The sequence below is a fragment of the Phacochoerus africanus genome, chromosome 14 (genome assembly GCF_016906955.1).
Source record: "Phacochoerus africanus isolate WHEZ1 chromosome 14, ROS_Pafr_v1, whole genome shotgun sequence".
Classification (NCBI taxonomy): domain Eukaryota; kingdom Metazoa; phylum Chordata; class Mammalia; order Artiodactyla; family Suidae; genus Phacochoerus; species Phacochoerus africanus.
In genome coordinates, this window is record NC_062557.1 from 25372069 (window position 1) to 25388247 (window position 16179).

Consider the following 16179-nt stretch of genomic DNA (forward strand, 5'->3'; position numbering starts at 1 on the left):
TTCCTAGCTTCCCAGTCCCACGCTCGCAGGGCCCCTCGATCCACGATTCCTCGAGGCGAGGGAGTCTCTTAGCGCTGGGGCAGGGAAGGCCGAGACCCCCTTCTTAAAGATCTACGGAAAAACCGCCTTTCTTTTGAAATCACCGGCTCGCGCGACCCCCTCTTGAAGACCCCAGAGTCCTCGGCTTCTCTTTGTCTATCTCAGCCGTCCCCCGCCTGTCAGTCGCTAGCAGTGAGCTGGGGTAGGGTGGGCAAACAGCCCCCATTCCCGACCACTCGAATAAAAAAATAACCGTACATTTTTACTCATTAAGAGGTGGGAGATTCTAGGCTGGACCACCCTCCCCCAGCTAGAGCCGGGGTTGGGGGATGGGTGGGGGCGGGGCTCCTCCCTAGGGGCCAGATTCTTGCAAGGGGGAGGGGGCAAGTAGAGCTTGGGGGTAGCAGCCCCCACCCACCCAGTTTACCCCGGGGGTGAGCTGAGAGCCCCCTAACCCCCGGGGGGAGTTTGCTGGGCTGGGCCGGGTTGGAGGGCCGAAGGGCCCTGAGGCGTCGGGGGGTCTTCCCCCTGCAGGGTGGGTGGGGGCTTTCACCACGTGGCTTCGTCTTTTTTTTTTTTTTTTTTTCCGCTCCATTTTTTTTCAAGTCGATTTTATTTAGAGGCGGCGCCAGGGCGGCCGCGGAGAAACGTGACACACCAGCCCGCTCGGAGGGGTTTCGGACAGAAGGGAACGAGCTGCGCCGCGTCGTCCGCCTCCCAGCGCGCCGCGGGCACTTCTCCCGGGCCTCCCCGAACTCTCCCGCGACCTCTGCGCGCCCTCCGGCCGCCCTCCCCGCCCCGGCTCCGGACAACTTCAGGGGTGGGGTGCAAAGAAAGTTTGCGTCTGCTGCCGCCGCCTCCTGCCTCGGCCTAGGAGGCTCGCCGCCCGCGCCCGCCCGCTCGGCCTTGCCCGGGACCGCGTCCTGCCCGAGACCGCCACCATGAACAAGCTGTACATTGGCAACCTCAACGAGAGCGTGACCCCCGCGGACTTGGAGAAAGTGTTTGCGGAGCACAAGATCTCCTACAGCGGCCAGTTCTTGGTCAAATCCGGCTATGCCTTCGTGGACTGCCCCGACGAGCACTGGGCGATGAAGGCCATCGAAACTTTCTCCGGTAAGAGTGCACCCGGAAAAAGCACCGCGAAATCCCAGGACAACGGAGACCTGCTTCTCCTCTTTCCTTGCCCGCCAACTCCTCTCTGTCCCCGGCCTGCGGGGCTTGGCCTCGGTACCGACCCCCACCCACCTCCTCCGACGCCCCCTCCGTCCCCTCGCTGGCTCCTAGCGAGGAAATATTCGGCTTTCCTCGCCCCTTCCTCCAGCCCGAGGTGAGGAGCTGGAGGCTTTGGGGCGGTGATCCCCTCACCCCCCCACCGACGGGGCGGGAGCCCCCCGTTGGCAGGAGGGGGGGCGCCACCTAAGCGAACTCCGTCTGGGCGTCCTTCTAGGCCGGCCCCTAGGTGTCCAAGGCTGGACACCCCCGCCCCCGCCACCGCGTGAGCACCCCTTCCCCTTCCTCCGCCCTAGGCCTTTCCAGGCGGGGAAGGGGGTCCCCGCTCTGCTCCGGGTCTCCCGGCTTCCGTGGGGACTGTAGCCTTCGGGCCCGACCCGAGAGGAGCGGGGGTCCCGCCTCCCGCCTAGGGCCCGGGGCTTGAGCCATTTTGATTTGAAAGTGGGGCGTGAGCGGGGTGGCGCGGCGGCGGCGGCGGCGGCGGCGGGTCGCCATGCTGCTTCCCGAGACGCCCAGGCCGGGCCGAGAGGCGCGCGCCGCGGCCGCCGGGGACCCTCCCCGCGGGGCCCCGCTCCGCTCCCCCCGGCCTCGCCTCCCGGCCGGCCCCGACAGGTGACCGCCCCGCCGCCCGAAGCCTTTCTCCCGGGCTGGACAGAGAAATAAAGTTTCTTTCTGCACCCCCACCCCACCCCTCGCCATAGACTTTGGTAGAAACGGGGAGCCCTTTCTCTCTCGGCTCCTTCTCCCCACATCTGGGAGCTGAAGAGGCCGCCGGCCCACACGGACGCCTTCGCACCTCTACCAAATCCGGCTCCCGGTGCCGTCCACTACTCCACCAGCCCCAGTGAGAGAACAAAACAAAAATTCAGAAAACGATCATGGATTTATAGAGTCCACCATTCCCCGAGCGACCTTCTCGCATCCGGCTGCGGAACCCACTACCAGGATTCCTAGGACGATCTCAAATCCCAGGAACTCCTGAATTACCCAAATGTCTTTCTCCTTCCTTTCCCGCTCCCCCCCCTCCCAGCCCCTGTGCAAGCTCTCATGTTGTCTTTTTCAATTTCATCTTTAGGGAAAGTGGAACTGCAAGGAAAACGCCTAGAGATTGAACACTCCGTTCCCAAAAACAAAGGTAGGAAAGAGCTCTTCTCGGGGGGGGGGGGGGTCAGCCTGGGGGCGCAGAGAGGCAGTGTTCAGGGGTCCTTGGTGTCTCCTGTGGAAGAAACCCATTACTGGCCTTCCCACCCCCAACTCCGGATGTTGGGGGCAGGGAGGGAAGACTGGCTAAGATCTTGTTATGGGTGGTTTACAGCTTGTAAAAAAATAAGCTGGGGCTGGGGTGGGCTAGGGGGTGTTACTCGGAAAAGTAAAAGGGAGCAAAAATAGGGGAGAAGCCTTGTGGAGTTTGTTCAGGGTGTTGGGGGGCCATGTTTGTGGGGAACCTAAAAATCTTAGACTCAGACATTTTCAGCAACTTTCTAGCGGGCCTGGTTTTTCCACCCTTCCGGCACCATCATTTTTAAGAGGGTTGGGGGGTGTCCCCTTTGACTCTCTAGGGGAAGTGGAGTGAGTTCCTGCCCCAAAGAATTCTGTGCTTGTGCTTTATTTCTGCAACAGGCAAGGACATTATTATTTTCTTTAACAGCCCTCCACCTCGAGTCCCTCCCATCACGTCCTCCCCTCCCAATTGGATTTTGCAAATATGCTTTGGCTGTACTATCCTTTCCGAGCCCCCCACCCCCACTCCTTCAGTCCATTGTTACAAGGGGACCATCTGGGGTGAGAGCTTTGTGTTCAGGCTGTGAGCTGGGGCTCTTTGGAGGGTCTAGAACTCCCTGGATGAATGGGTGTGGGTGTGTGTGTGTGTGTGTGTGTGTGTGTGTGTGTGTGTGTGTAAGGGAGACAGACAGACAGAGACTGTTCCAATACTTTCCTCTTCCTATCCTCACTTTAGCAAAGTGGGGTACCTCTATCATGTTATCCCCAAAGCTGATTCATGGTTCAGATCTTTCATTGAACTCTGGCTGGGAAGTGTAAGGGCAGAGTCTGCTTTCTCAAACCTGACTTTAAACATGTTGACAGTGCAGAGTTTTTTCTCTCCTGTTGCAGCCCCCAGTAAATAATCTTTTAACCTCTCCTTCCTTTCTCCGTTCATTTCAACTGGAAACTTGCTGCATTTCAGAATAGTCCTCATCTTTTCTGGGTGGAAGGTGGAGGAGGGTGGCTATGCTTTTTTTGACGGCAGGGGTCTAGAAAGTTTACTGTGAGAGAAAAATCTGTTCAGTGGTTTAGCTTGAGATATTTAAGTAACTTGGAACTATTGTATCTATAGATGATCAATAGGGCTTGTAACCTATGTTTATAGAGCTTGTGATTTAACCTCAAGTGCTTGAAATACTCTGTTATTGGAAAGGCAATTAGAGTTAGGAGTAAAGAGGCAATAAAATCAGGAGAAAGAAAAAAACGTTCTTATTTATTTGGAAGCATTTCCTGGAGATGGGAATAAGAAATATGTATACTGACAACAGTAGATTTATTGAGATAAATTGTGGATATTTGAACTGAAAGCTGAGTATCTGAAACATGTTGATGGGAATAACCAGAATAACTGGAATTCTGAAATATGTGGATTTTTTTTTCTTTTGCTTTAAAGGATGGTTTAAACTTTAAAGGGAATGAAGTAAAAAAGCAAGAAAGTAGCAAAGTGTGACAAAATGGCACCCAAAACATTTATATTTTAAATTTCATGATGCTCTGTATTTATAGATCCTTTTCCTTAAGCCATCTGCTTGCTTTAAAGCCATTTGTAGGCTCCTTCTTTTTCCCTCCAAAATGTTTTGCTGAGGGCTTCTTTGAGCTGGGAAGGAGTGGGGTTTGTGAGGCGTGGGTACACAATCTTCCCTTCTATCCCCATATTCAATCTTTTGTGTATTCGTCCCCTTCCTGAAATGATTTTGGAGCACAAACATTGAGTCAGTTGTGTTTTATTTTTTTCTCTGGGTGGTGGTAAGGCACGTCATTTTTCTAGAATGAATCAATTTTTGCAGTTTTAGAATTTAAAAAAAAGAAAGTTTGTTTTCGTGAAGTCAGTTGGCTCTATCATTTGGTGTTCTCTGAGGAAGCATGTTGTGTATGTGTTTTTAGCCTGTCTGAAAAGTGTTTCTTCAGTTGGTTTGTTCCTGGCTTTTTCAGTCTCATGGATGTTTAGAACAGGAACTAGTTAATTAACTATGACTAATGTATTTTAAGCAAAATGAACAATGGTGCATATATATTTGTGTGTGTGCGTGTGTATAGATATATGTGTGTGTGTGTATGTATTGTTTCCACTGTTTTAAACAGAACTAACTCTTCTTGATGTACTCAGTTCCAAATGAATTGTGACTTTAAACATTTCTAAGGGATTCATAATAACTGAGCGATCTGAATGTTCCTGGGTTTTTGTGTTTGTTTGCTTGCTTTTTTAGAGGATGGATATCAAACAAACAAAAGATAATATTTTATCAATTGCCTCTGAGCAGCTCTGATTTTGAAGTATTAGTGTTTTGCTTTAACTTTATATCTATCTGATAAATATAATTTGTTCCTTTTTAACAACTCGAGACTGAGCACTATATATTTAAACTGAAAACATTAATTTTAATTTTTTAAGTGAGTGATATGAAATTTCTCGGAGATCACTTTCCCAAATCCCCTCTTAGCCAGTGTTGGAATTTTGGTCAAGAGTTTCGGCTTACTGTTGAAAATTTGTATATATTCACTGTTAAATAGTAAGACAAAGGAAGACCAAAAGCAACTTTAAAAACAGTTGTGGAAAGGGTTTGTGTGTTGTTGTTTTTTAATTTTGAGACCCGAGTAGTTAAGGTAAAGGGGTACCGTCTTAGTGAGATTTAGGTATTTGGGGAGAAAATACTTTAAATTCCTTAAAATTCCTTAAAAGGGAATTAACCTTTTGTTTCACTTGCCACTGTGAGTGCCTTTTTCTAGAGGAATGTGGCCTAAAGATAGCATACCTCCTGTCAACTGGTGTCATCACAATAAAGGTGTTGCTTTTAAGGAAGAAAATGAAGAGATTATTGCATTTCTCTAGGTGAAATGTGTTAAAGACTTTGATTTCCTTAGGCAGGCCTGTTTTCTCTGACTCAAAATGAGGTGGGCTAACACTTTCTCTTAAATTTCTAACTATCAAAAAGCACACAGAAATTGGTCTCCTAGCCTGCAATAAGTGTGAGAACTTTCAGAAGAGAGAGTGTTCAAACTTTATTCTGATTTTATGGTTTAATTTTCTAAAGTTAGTTGCTTTAAAAATCTCTGTGATGGGATGTCTTGTAAATGGCAAAAATATTTAAGTGATTTGCAAAGACTGAAGAAATAATTGGATCAATAGATGTTTTCAAAACAGACAAAAAACTTTACCTTCAGCAATGGGTTTGCCTTTAAGGAAGATTGTTTTCAGGGGCTGAAAGTGAATTATAAGGGGGTTAAGAAACAAGGGGGAATGTCTTTTAAACACAACAACAAAAGAGAAAAAGTGCTGGAGTGGGAGGATTTTCAGGCACTTTAGCTTTAGTAGTTATAGTTGAAAGATACATCTCACTAGGTATTCAACAAATAAGTTTAAAGTAGAAACAGTTTATGACACTTTGGCAAAAGGGTTTTCTTATTGCTATTACATTTTTTTGAGCTTTAATAAGTCGAAGAAGCCCAGTTCATTCTTCATGTTTCTGCACTGTTTGGAGGAAAAGCGGAAATCAATTCACTTTCTCCATTTTAATTTTCTCCTAGGAAGTAAATTTACAAATTCATAAATTAAGTTTTCTTCACTGCTGAAGAAGTACTCAGTATTTCAAGATGACTTTGCTAAGAACAGTGGTATTTGACCATCCTTTGGAAGAGTTGTAGGTTCCAGAACCATTTACTTTCTGACCTAAAGTAGAAAGATGAAATTTTACCTCAGGGGTTTCCCAGATGTTTGAGTAAAGAGGGAAAAGAATTGTAATTCCCATCATTAATTTATTCAAAGTGTAGTTACTATTCCAAATGTAAAGTTTTAATGGCACAGATTTTGCTGGAACAAGAGCAAAACATTCTTTCTTATAATTATGTTTTAGAGACAAAATACATGACATTAGCCATTGGAACAATCTTGATTCAAAGGTTCAGAGCTTCTGATCTTTTAAAATTACCTTAATATATGTTTTTTGAATCATATTTTATGTGTTGGGTACTTTTAAGGCTTATTTTTGAGTTTATTTATTCTGTGCTTTAATGTGTAACAGCCAGTTGACAAGATACCTACCATTGAGATAGGCTAGAGAGTAGAGAATTTTAAAACATTACAAAATTGTTCCAGATCTGGGTTAGTTTAAGTGAAAAGAGGGAGACCAGTAAGTGCTGTTTGTAGAAGTTTAAGGAATTTTGTGTTGAAGAGAGATGTTATACCTGTGTTGATTTTCGTGTGTGTGTGTGTGTGTGTGTGTGTGTGTGTGTGTGTGGTGTGGAGGGGGGTGGGGGGGGAGGGTGTGGGTGGTGGTGATGTTGTCATTAGAATAAAAGGCTTTTGAAGAACAGACATTTTGCCAGCTGTTAGAATTTAAATTCAGTCTTGTTCGCTCCCCATCCTCTTAAAAGATTCTCAAAATGTGGCTAATGCCTTCCAGAAAGTGCAGCTTAGATTTTGGGATGGGAGTGGTTAGGGAGAGAAAAGGGGAGGAAAAAAGCAGCAGGGGAGACTGGAAAAATCAGACGAGTTAGTCCTGGGTTGGAAATTCCAGACGGGGAAAAAAAGAGAGAGAGAGAGCGATGGGGGTTGGGGTGGATTGCCCGCTTCCCTTTTAAAGAGGAGCGGCTGAAGGCGCACAGCGACCCACGGGAGAGAGGGACGCAGACACCGGGTTTAGAAGACGGGGTGGTGGATTGAGCTCAGGGCGAGGCGATCGTTGCTTTCGAGTTGTCTGCCTTCCCTTGGCTTTTTCAAAAAGCAAAGAAAGTCGCGGCGGCGCTGGAGGCGCTTCCTGGAGAGCCCGCGCCGGCCCCGCTGCCCTAACCCTTCCCGCCCGCCGCAGCCCCAGCCCAACCCGGGCCTCGCAGGCTCTGCCCGCTCCGCGCAGGGGCCCCCCGCCTGCCTTTGAACCAGCCCCTGCCCGGGAACTGCAGGCCTGGGTCTCCGAGGAGGGCTTCCTTTCCCAGGGTCCCCGAGAAGCCGGGCTGCGGAGCGCTGGCCAGCAGCCTCGTCTTCATCCTGGGAGCCCCCAGATCCCCAACCCTCGCCGTGGCGTCCCCGGCCTTCCGCACTGGGGAGAGGTCCCAGGCCTTGGGTGCAGACCTCTCTAGCGCCGGCGCTGTCTTCAGCCCTTTACATTGGAAGGCAAAAGCTAAAGCCTGGTGGGTAAATGTGGAGTGAAGAGGCAGAGGAGCCAGGAATTGGGGTGGGTCAGGGGAAAGTGAGAGGATGAGAGAGGTGGAGAGAAAATGGAGGTGCTCAGGCCCCTTGGCCAGGGGGCAGTAGAACCTTGGGAGAGTTAAGCAGCCTTGTAATCTATAATCTTTAGAAGGTGGACTGTGTGTCCCCACATCCTGAAACATAACAAAGGGAGTAGTAGTAACCAGAGGTTCTGTGATGGGCTTTAATTCACCTTGAAAAAGATTGATAGCAGGTCTTCCAGTTGGTCACATGGCAAGGCTTTGAAGAGCTGTCTCAGAGTCTCAGCCTGTGTTCGAAGCCACCTTTATGTCAGATTTGCATACCATTTCCTCCTGTGCCCAGTGCGCACCTTTCTAAATGCCTGTCAAAACAAATAGAAAGTCTCTTCTTAAAAAAAAACTCGAAGTGGCCTCAAAGTGCGTGCTTATTTGGTTATTACTAAAAGTTTGATTTGGCTAGAAAATGGTCATCCAGAAGAGCACCTGTGATAACACAAACCATTTCAAGGGCGCGTTGCCAGCAAGGAGATGTCCAGCCCCCAGTTTATTAACTGCATTCTAGTAGAAGAACTTGGGTTTTGTACAAAGTGGGTACAGGGGTGGGGGGGTCATCCTAGTATTGAACAAGCTGAGCCAGTTTAGTAAGACCTGCTTCTCCTTCGCAGCCAGTAGGCTTGCAATAAATAGTTTGTGATAGGAGTTCCCCTCGTGGCTTAGCGGTTAATGAACCTGACTAGTATCCGTGAGGATGTGGGTTTGATCCCTGGCCTAGCTCCGTGGGTTAAGGATCCGGTGTTGCCGTGAGCTATAGTGTAGGTCATAGGTGCTGCTGGGATCCCAAGTTTCTGTGGCTGTGGCGTAGGCTGGCAGCTGCAGCTCTGATTCATCCCCTAGCCTGGGAACCTCCATATGCCTCGGGTACAGACCTAAAAAGAAAAAAAAAAAGTTTGCAATAAATAGTGGAATGAAGGAACAACAGGCTTGAACAAGCTTTCACCCTAAACTCAAAACTGCTGAAATAAAATGTGTGTTGATTATGGGTAAATCAGAGGAGAAAAATAGGACTGGACCCCGTCATTTTAATGTAGTTGGAGAAAACGTGATTTTCAAACACTGAAATGTAACTGTGTACAGAACAAACAGCACCAGTGACCAGCGATGCAGTCCCAGTGCAGAAGTCCAGGCTTTCTGGGTTTGATGCTCTGGTCTTGTGGCACAGGGCAGAGAGCGTAGTGAATCGTCAGTAAACTGCTTTTGTATGAAATACAGAGCAAACAGCTGGGTGAGCAAAAAGATTTTTGTTTGACTAGATTGTCTAGATATTTTCAAGACTCCTGAGGACAAGTCTGATTATTCGGCAGGCGATGGCATTTTGGAGGCTCAAGGCTCACAAGTGACCCGTCGGGAAGGGTGGCTATTTTGTTCGTAGTTTAGGAGGAGGGTTGTGCAGAAAATCTGTCATAGAGAAGACAGGAGAAGTGCAAGCGTTCTCTTCGTTTTCTCTTTCATTTTGCGGCATATCTGTTTTGTGGATTCTAGACAATTCGTTCAACATTTCTTTAGGAAAGTGAGTTCAGGAAGGCTTCAATTTTGATTCGAGTGAGTTTTCAGTTAAAAAACTCGTCCTTCATGTCGATGTTTTGGCCATGGAAATGTTTGAAATGGAAAATGTTAAGTCTGAGTCAAGTTGGGTTGCATAGTTTAATTTCGTTGATTGGGTATAGTTAGAATCGTTAAGAGGAGAAATCAGAGAATTTAGAAATTTAAAAAGTTGCTTTGTGTAAAGATTGCGGAGTCTGGGTTCTTTGGCGTAGGTGCAGGGAGGACAGGAGTCATTTTCAGAATTCTTGAGGCTCCAGGAGGGAGGGAGGAAGCTCTATTAGGTCAGAGTCTCATGACCTACCTGAGGTCCCTCACTCCGTCCTACAGGAGTGTGGAGGAAAGGTCCCTCCAGCAGAGCTCCGTGCAGTGACTGGGAAACTGGACAAGTTACTTCACCTCCTTAAGCCGCAGCTGCCTTTACTGTAGACCGGTGCTACTCCACGTTACTATTATTATTTGTTTTAGATACGGACCTGTGCCTCCTGTCTTTGGACTGTGTGTAGCAGCTTGGCCGTATATCTATCTAAGGCAATAGGTAGGCTATTCACGTATCCTTCTGTGTATTTCAGGTGGAGTATTGATGGATAGGCATGTTGAAGGGGATTTGTATGAGGGATGCTTTTGATAACCTGTATATGGAGAGGAAGGGCCGCCTTGTGGGAGAGCGAGTTGAGGCTCATCAGGCTCTTCCCGAAGACCCCTAGATGTGGACCCCACCACTCTGTCTCTTAACCATCGTCTTGCGGAATGGGCCATCTAGCCCCTTGCTGATGCCCTCAACCTGGGCCAGGTTCCTAGCTGAAATTTCACAGCTCGGTGCCACTGTCAAAGGTGCATGTAGGGTAGGTAAGGACATTGGTGAGAGGGGAACTGCCCTCCTTCCGCAGGTGAGGTAGGTGTTGTAAGAATTCAGGCTGATGGAGCCTCTTAGAAGTCTGAGGAAGGAAGGAACAGCAGCTTCCCTGACTTGGTAGGAGAGAGGCATGTTTGTCTTGAAGCAAAAGCAGGCATTCAGGAGTTGGGGGACCCGTGGATGCGGAGGAAAGTGACTGCATATGTGGCTGTCCCTCTGTGCCCTCTTGCATGACAAAACCATTGTGGTCTCAGTTTCTCGCCCTCGTCTGCAAACAGTCCCTCCCCAAAGGTGTGCTCCGAACCCAGCCTTGTGTCCACTCCCTTTCTTCAGCCCTCTCTACTCAAAGGGTGCAGACACGCACCCACAGACCTATAGCCCCTTGGCACATCTCAGTTCAGGGAATGAGGATTGAACCTTCTCTTGGGGTCGGGAGGGGAAGGGCTTCAGTCCGGATGTGGTTTTTGGCCACTTAACTGGCTTGTGACTTTAATCAGTTACAGTGAAGGGTTCTACAATTAGTTTATGCAGGATGATGTGTGTTGCCGCTTTTCTGGAGTGGCATTTGGGATTGCTTGGGGCTTGTCAACTTTCTATTAGGTACTCTGAGGAGGAGAAAATGAGAGGAGACAGGAACTGAAGTGGGGGCTGCTGGGTGGAGTAAACTTGGTGAGGATATCTATTCAGAGTTAGACATGTTTATGCCACTTCCTCCTCCAGGTCTCTAAGTTGCTCGGGAGGAGAAGTCCAACTGTAATAGAGAGCAGTTGCCTTGGCAGGGTTTGGAGACCGAACCCTAAATTAAAGGGCAAAGATGATCCTACAGACGTGGCTGTTGGTGGCTGCAGCCAGTATGTTCTGAGCAAGGGCTCAATGAAATAGGATGTTGGCTGGGGAGGCTGCAGAGTTCAGAAGAGTAATTTAATGGGGAAGAAGGGAAAAATCTAGCTGACTGAAGTTATTTTATCTAGAGGGTTTCCCTCCCAATGTTTATTACCATTTGATTCAACGCTGCTTCTGCAGACTGTTTTAGAAGGAAGTGGCATGCTGTCTGTCCAGAATAAGCGGTGGGGGACAAGAAGGGGGATAAAATGATCTTCACAGACCTTCCAGCCTCACAGACCTCTGAGATGATCCCTCTTTCACTTTCCTGCCCTTGCCCCCGACCACCCTGGATGAGTAGTGTCCTTTACACAGAACTAGAAGAGGAGCGATGCCTGTCTTGGCCTAAGCTTCTTTTGTGCTCCTTTTCAGAACCTCACACGGTGACCCCTTCAGCCTGCATGTGTGGAGGTCTTGTCGCTCAGTCACTAGGCGTTTTGAAGGGGGTGGAGGAGGTGTGATTTTAAAAAACATATTTTAGGGGCGTTCCCGTTGTGGTTCAGTGGGTAACACACCCGACTAGTATCCTGAGGATGTGGGGTCCATCCCTGGCCTCGCTCAGTGGGTTAAGGATCTGGTGTTGCTGTGGCTGTGGTGTAGGCCGGCAGCTGCAGCTCCAGTTCAGTCCCTAGCCTGGGAGCTTCCATATGCCACCGGTGTGGCCCTAAAAAGCAAAAGAATTTTTAAAAAGTTTAAAAATACCTATTCACAGCTGAATTCTGTGAGAAAATATTTAACATGGTATAAACAAGCTTGCATATTGCTGCAAAGCTTGGCCCCTCTAATCTTGCATTCTATTCTTGCATGAACCCCCCTTATTTTTATCTATTCGGAGTCTACTATTGACCTGCCTTCAGCCAAGTACTAAAAATACAGTGAAGAACAAGTGAAAGATTTTGGTCTTAGAGTGGAGATAGCAAGGAAATAAAATTTATCAGTTCATTTTTACTAGGAGCTTTTAGATTCCCCCCAATCCTTAGTATTTTAAAAAAATATTTAAAAATTTTTATTTTAAAATTGAAATCTAATTTTTATATTAAAAAATAAAAATAGCATGAAATAATTAAAATAATTTATAAAATGTACCTTTTTTTTTTTGGCCACACTCTCAGCATGTCGAAATTCCTAGGCCAGGGATCGAACCTGAGCCACAGTAGTGGCGATACTGTTGTCTTTAACATGCTGAGCCACCAGGGAACTCCCAAAACTTACCATTTTAACTGTACAGTTCAGTTATATTAAGAATATTCACGTTGGTGTGCAACCATTCTCTCCATTCATCTCCTACACTCTTTTTTTTTTTTTTTCCCTTTGCCTTTTAGGGCTGCACCCTCAGCATATGGGGGTTTCCAGGTGAAGGGTCAAATCAGAGCTGCGTCTGCAACCTACACCACAGCTCATGGCAAAGATGGATCCTTAACCCCCTGAACAAGGCCAGGGAGCAAACCGGTGTCCTCATGGATACTAGCTGGGTTTGTTACCGCTGAGCCACGACGGGAACTCCTCTTGGACTCTTTTCATCTTGCGAGACTGAAACTGTACCTAGTAAACAGTAACACCCCCTTCCTGCCTCCCTCTGGCCATATTTAAAGCATTGCCAGTTTTGCTTTTCCTTAAATAGTGGTTACCTCCTCATCCTATGGGATGGAGTCTTTGCCTGATCCTTCTCCTGAATTAAACATTTGACTGACTGGGTTTTATTTAGCATTATTGAGTCTTTCAGGGCAGAGAAGGGAGACAGGGAGAGGGAGCTGCACAGAAGAGGTGCAAGATAAAGTTCCTGCCCTCTAGCTTTGTCACTTTAGAGCCCGGAAAAGCTTTGGGACAGCAGAGGCCAAGAGTCTGGAGGCCAAGAGACTGGAGCCCGGAAAAGCTTTGGGGCAGCAGAGGCTGGAGACTGAGAGGCACCCAAGATCGGGAAGGAACAGAGGAGGGAGGCTTTGCGTGAGCGAAGCTGTCTTTCTGGAGGATAAGTGGAAAACAATAGGAGTGGATTCAGGAGAGTAATGTGGACAGGCAGGGAGATGTTTGTGGGAACACAACTCTTCTGGAAGAGAGGGGTGGCATCCTAGCAGAGAGAGGCCTCAAGAAAGGTATGGCAGATGTCCCTGTCTCTTTGCTTGCTGAGGCGCATCTTTGCTCCAGAGCTCTGTATGGGTCAAAAGATGAGCTCCTTCTGCAATTACAGGGAGCATTAATTGAGTATCTCCTCCAAGCTCGGCAGTGTTTCTTTCATTGAGTCCTAAAAACCCTGTAGGCATTAGTCTTCCTTCTACAGAAGTAGCTGAGCTCGAGGTTGTTACAGTAACTTAGCCAAGGTCCTATCTTGAGCAAGTGGTAGTGCTGGGGTTCAAACCTAGGCTTTCCTACTACCTTCAAGGCTGGGCTCTCTGAAAGGGTAGAAACAACTGATCCCCTAACTCTCAAGGGAAATTGAGTGTTTGGGGGAGAAGAGCATAAGGTTAGCAAATAAAAACACATCCAACATTCATTTCTCCCTGCTCTGAGGCTCTTTCCTCCGTAGGTGTTTCATAGCTGCTTCGCATTGTATTTTCCTCTCACCTTTGGTATTTTCAGGCGATCTTGAGTGATTGAAGAAAACTAAGAACATTCTTCCCTTGCTGGGCAGCCATGGTGGGAAATGTGAATTCTCCTCTTAATGAAAAACACTCAGAGGGAGCTGAACCAAGTGCAGAAGGACTTGAGTGGTTTAGGACTCAGGTGTCAGTCTCAGCTTACTCTTCCCCCAGATGTGTGTACACTGTGGGGTCTGGGGTCTTCCTGGGCCACATCTCCTCACCCCGAAACCTCCCCATTTCCATGGACCCCATAAAATAAGCAGGTAGGTATTTTGAGTTCTAAGAGCTTCATCCTTTGGCATTCTTGTAGGTACCAGGGCTGGAGTCTTCTGCTGATTCCACCCCCCCCTTCCTTTAGTTTGGGTTCAAACCTGGGGAAAATGGGAGGTTAGGGGAAAGGGGAGGGATCTAATGGCTTCCCCTGCCATCCCCCCTTCTCCTAGCAGGAAAGGACAAAGAGTTGACCTTTGTTACAAGCCTACAGAATCATAATTCAGAACTCATATGTGTTTTTGAGGAGCAAGAACACAATTACCTTTTCCTGAGAAGCAGGAGCAGGTTTCATGGTGTAGTGACACTTGCTAGCGAGTGTCAACCTGGGACTAGGCACTTAACCTCTCTGAGCCCCTTTTTGAACTGCAGAATGGAAATAAAAATATTCTCAGTCTTCTGTGGTTTAGGGGATCAAATGAACCTCTTGTGCTCTAGGTTCATAGTAGAGTGTGGACTGTACACCCTAAAGTACTGAGTAAACAGGAGTTATTAATCAGATTATCATTAACTGATGACACCTCAAGAGGGCAGACAAAGAAAGTCCTTGGCACCCCCCCCCCCACACACAAATGCCCTACGCTGCATGGAGGTGTGATTCTTCGATTATAAATTTTCTGCAACCGTTCCCAGAAAGCCCTGGGAGGAGGGTCTTTTTTCTCCAGGCCCAGAAGGCCCCTTGGTTCGACGCCCCCCCCCCCCCAGCCCACCCCACTCCCAGGCCTCAGTTCCTGCCTTCTCAGTGGGAGGCCTCCCGGCCCGGGTCCTGCCTCCTCCCACAGCCCAGCCGAGGTCTCGAAGGAATGCCGCCTCCCGGGCCATTTTCTCCCCTCCAGCTTCTGCGGCCCCACTTCCAGCCCCCTCCCGGCCCCTACCCCCAGCCGGTTCCCACTTAAATGCTTGCAGGCCTGTTTTGCAGGCGGGAAGCCCCCTCCCCCACAGGACCACCTCAGTCACAGCCCTGACCACAGGGAGGTCGGGTCTGGATTTACTAAAGGACCCCGGAGGGGGAGCCTGCCCCTCGCTGGCTGCCTGGCTCGCTGATGGGGTCGGGTTTCGGCCGGTGGCTCTGGAGAGAGAGAGAGAGAGACAAAGGGCAAAGTCCCGGTCCCCCACCCCCACCCAGCAGCCCCCGGCGCGTGTCCCCTCCCCCTTCGGGCCCCGCGCGCGCGGAGCCTAAGGGCCCCCCCGGGCCGGGTGGGACCGGCTGGGGCGAGACGGGATGCTGAGGGGTTCTGGTTCTGGCGGCAGAACGTTCTAGACCGCCGGCCCCGCAGCAGAAGAGGGGGGGCCCCGGTGCATCCTCTGTCCCGCTCCTTATGCTCTGCCAACTCGGCCCACCCAGCGGCTGGGGTGGGAGGGTGAGCGCTCGGCTTTCCCTGGGCGAGGTGAGGGGCTGGGGGAAGGGGCCGGCCCACGTGGGGCACAGGACCGGCGACGCCAGCCCGGCCGCTCAGCTGCTCGGCCCTTCTCAATTGCCCGTTCATGAGGGCGCCCCTCCTCCCCCCAGCTGCTGCCAGCCCTCCCCCATCCTCAGCTGCTGCCGCCCTTCCCAGGCACCTCTCTTTCTCAGTTGCCCTGCCCGCGCCTGCTTGCCACTGTCCTCTTGAAAGGCAGGTTTCGCCGCCCCGGGTCCCCTGGGCTGTGAGAGCCGCTCTCCCTGTTGCGGGCGAAAGATGGCTGAGAACCACCTGGGATGGCGCTCTTAGAACGCCGGGCGGAATCTTGGGGCTGGGGAGAAGCCTTCAGAGAGGGCATTTGGTGCCGGCACAAGCCAGGGCAGACGGGTATCCCTGTCAGAGGAGCGTTCTGACGAAGAACCACCCGCTAGAAAGAAACACCAGCTTCTCCCAAGTTTTCCGCCACCAACAGGTCTGTGTTGGCACTTGGAGGGGAGACAGAAATTCCTTGAGGTTGTTAACCTCCTGTTGGAGGGACTCAGCCAGGGCACCTTTCCACGCATTGGGTAAATTATTCTTTTTCGATCAATACTGGCATACATTCTCATCCTTTCGCAGGGGTGGAGAATTACACATTCCAAGAATTACCCTAACTCTACTAGAGTCTTTCTCAGTACAAATTCCGAGTTGCCCAAGACTGATTTCTCTTGAGGCCGGTCTAGTTTTCCTTTGCTCTGCTTCTGAGGGCTCTGCCTCAAAGCCCTAGCCTTGAGCTGTGTTCTCCAGCTTGCAGCTCCCTCCTGAGGAGAGACTCGGGGCCTTGCTCCATTTTCGAGGCATGTCCCATGATGCTTTCCATTGAGTGTCAGCTCCATCCTCAGCCAGGTCTCCGGGC

The 16179-nt window shown here is 49.3% G+C and overlaps 1 protein-coding gene across 2 annotated transcripts in view; it reads left to right on the top strand.

Annotated features, from left to right (window-relative positions):
• The first annotated feature begins 980 nt into the window (after nucleotides 1-980).
• Nucleotides 981-16179, top strand: part of IGF2BP1 (insulin like growth factor 2 mRNA binding protein 1) — a 46553-nt gene continuing 31354 nt past the window's right edge. For both annotated transcript variants that reach the window (XM_047757785.1, XM_047757786.1), the window contains exons 1-2: nucleotides 981-1155; nucleotides 2348-2406. In XM_047757785.1, the coding sequence (XP_047613741.1) occupies nucleotides 981-1155; nucleotides 2348-2406 (234 nt within the window). The remainder of the gene's footprint in view (nucleotides 1156-2347; nucleotides 2407-16179) is intronic.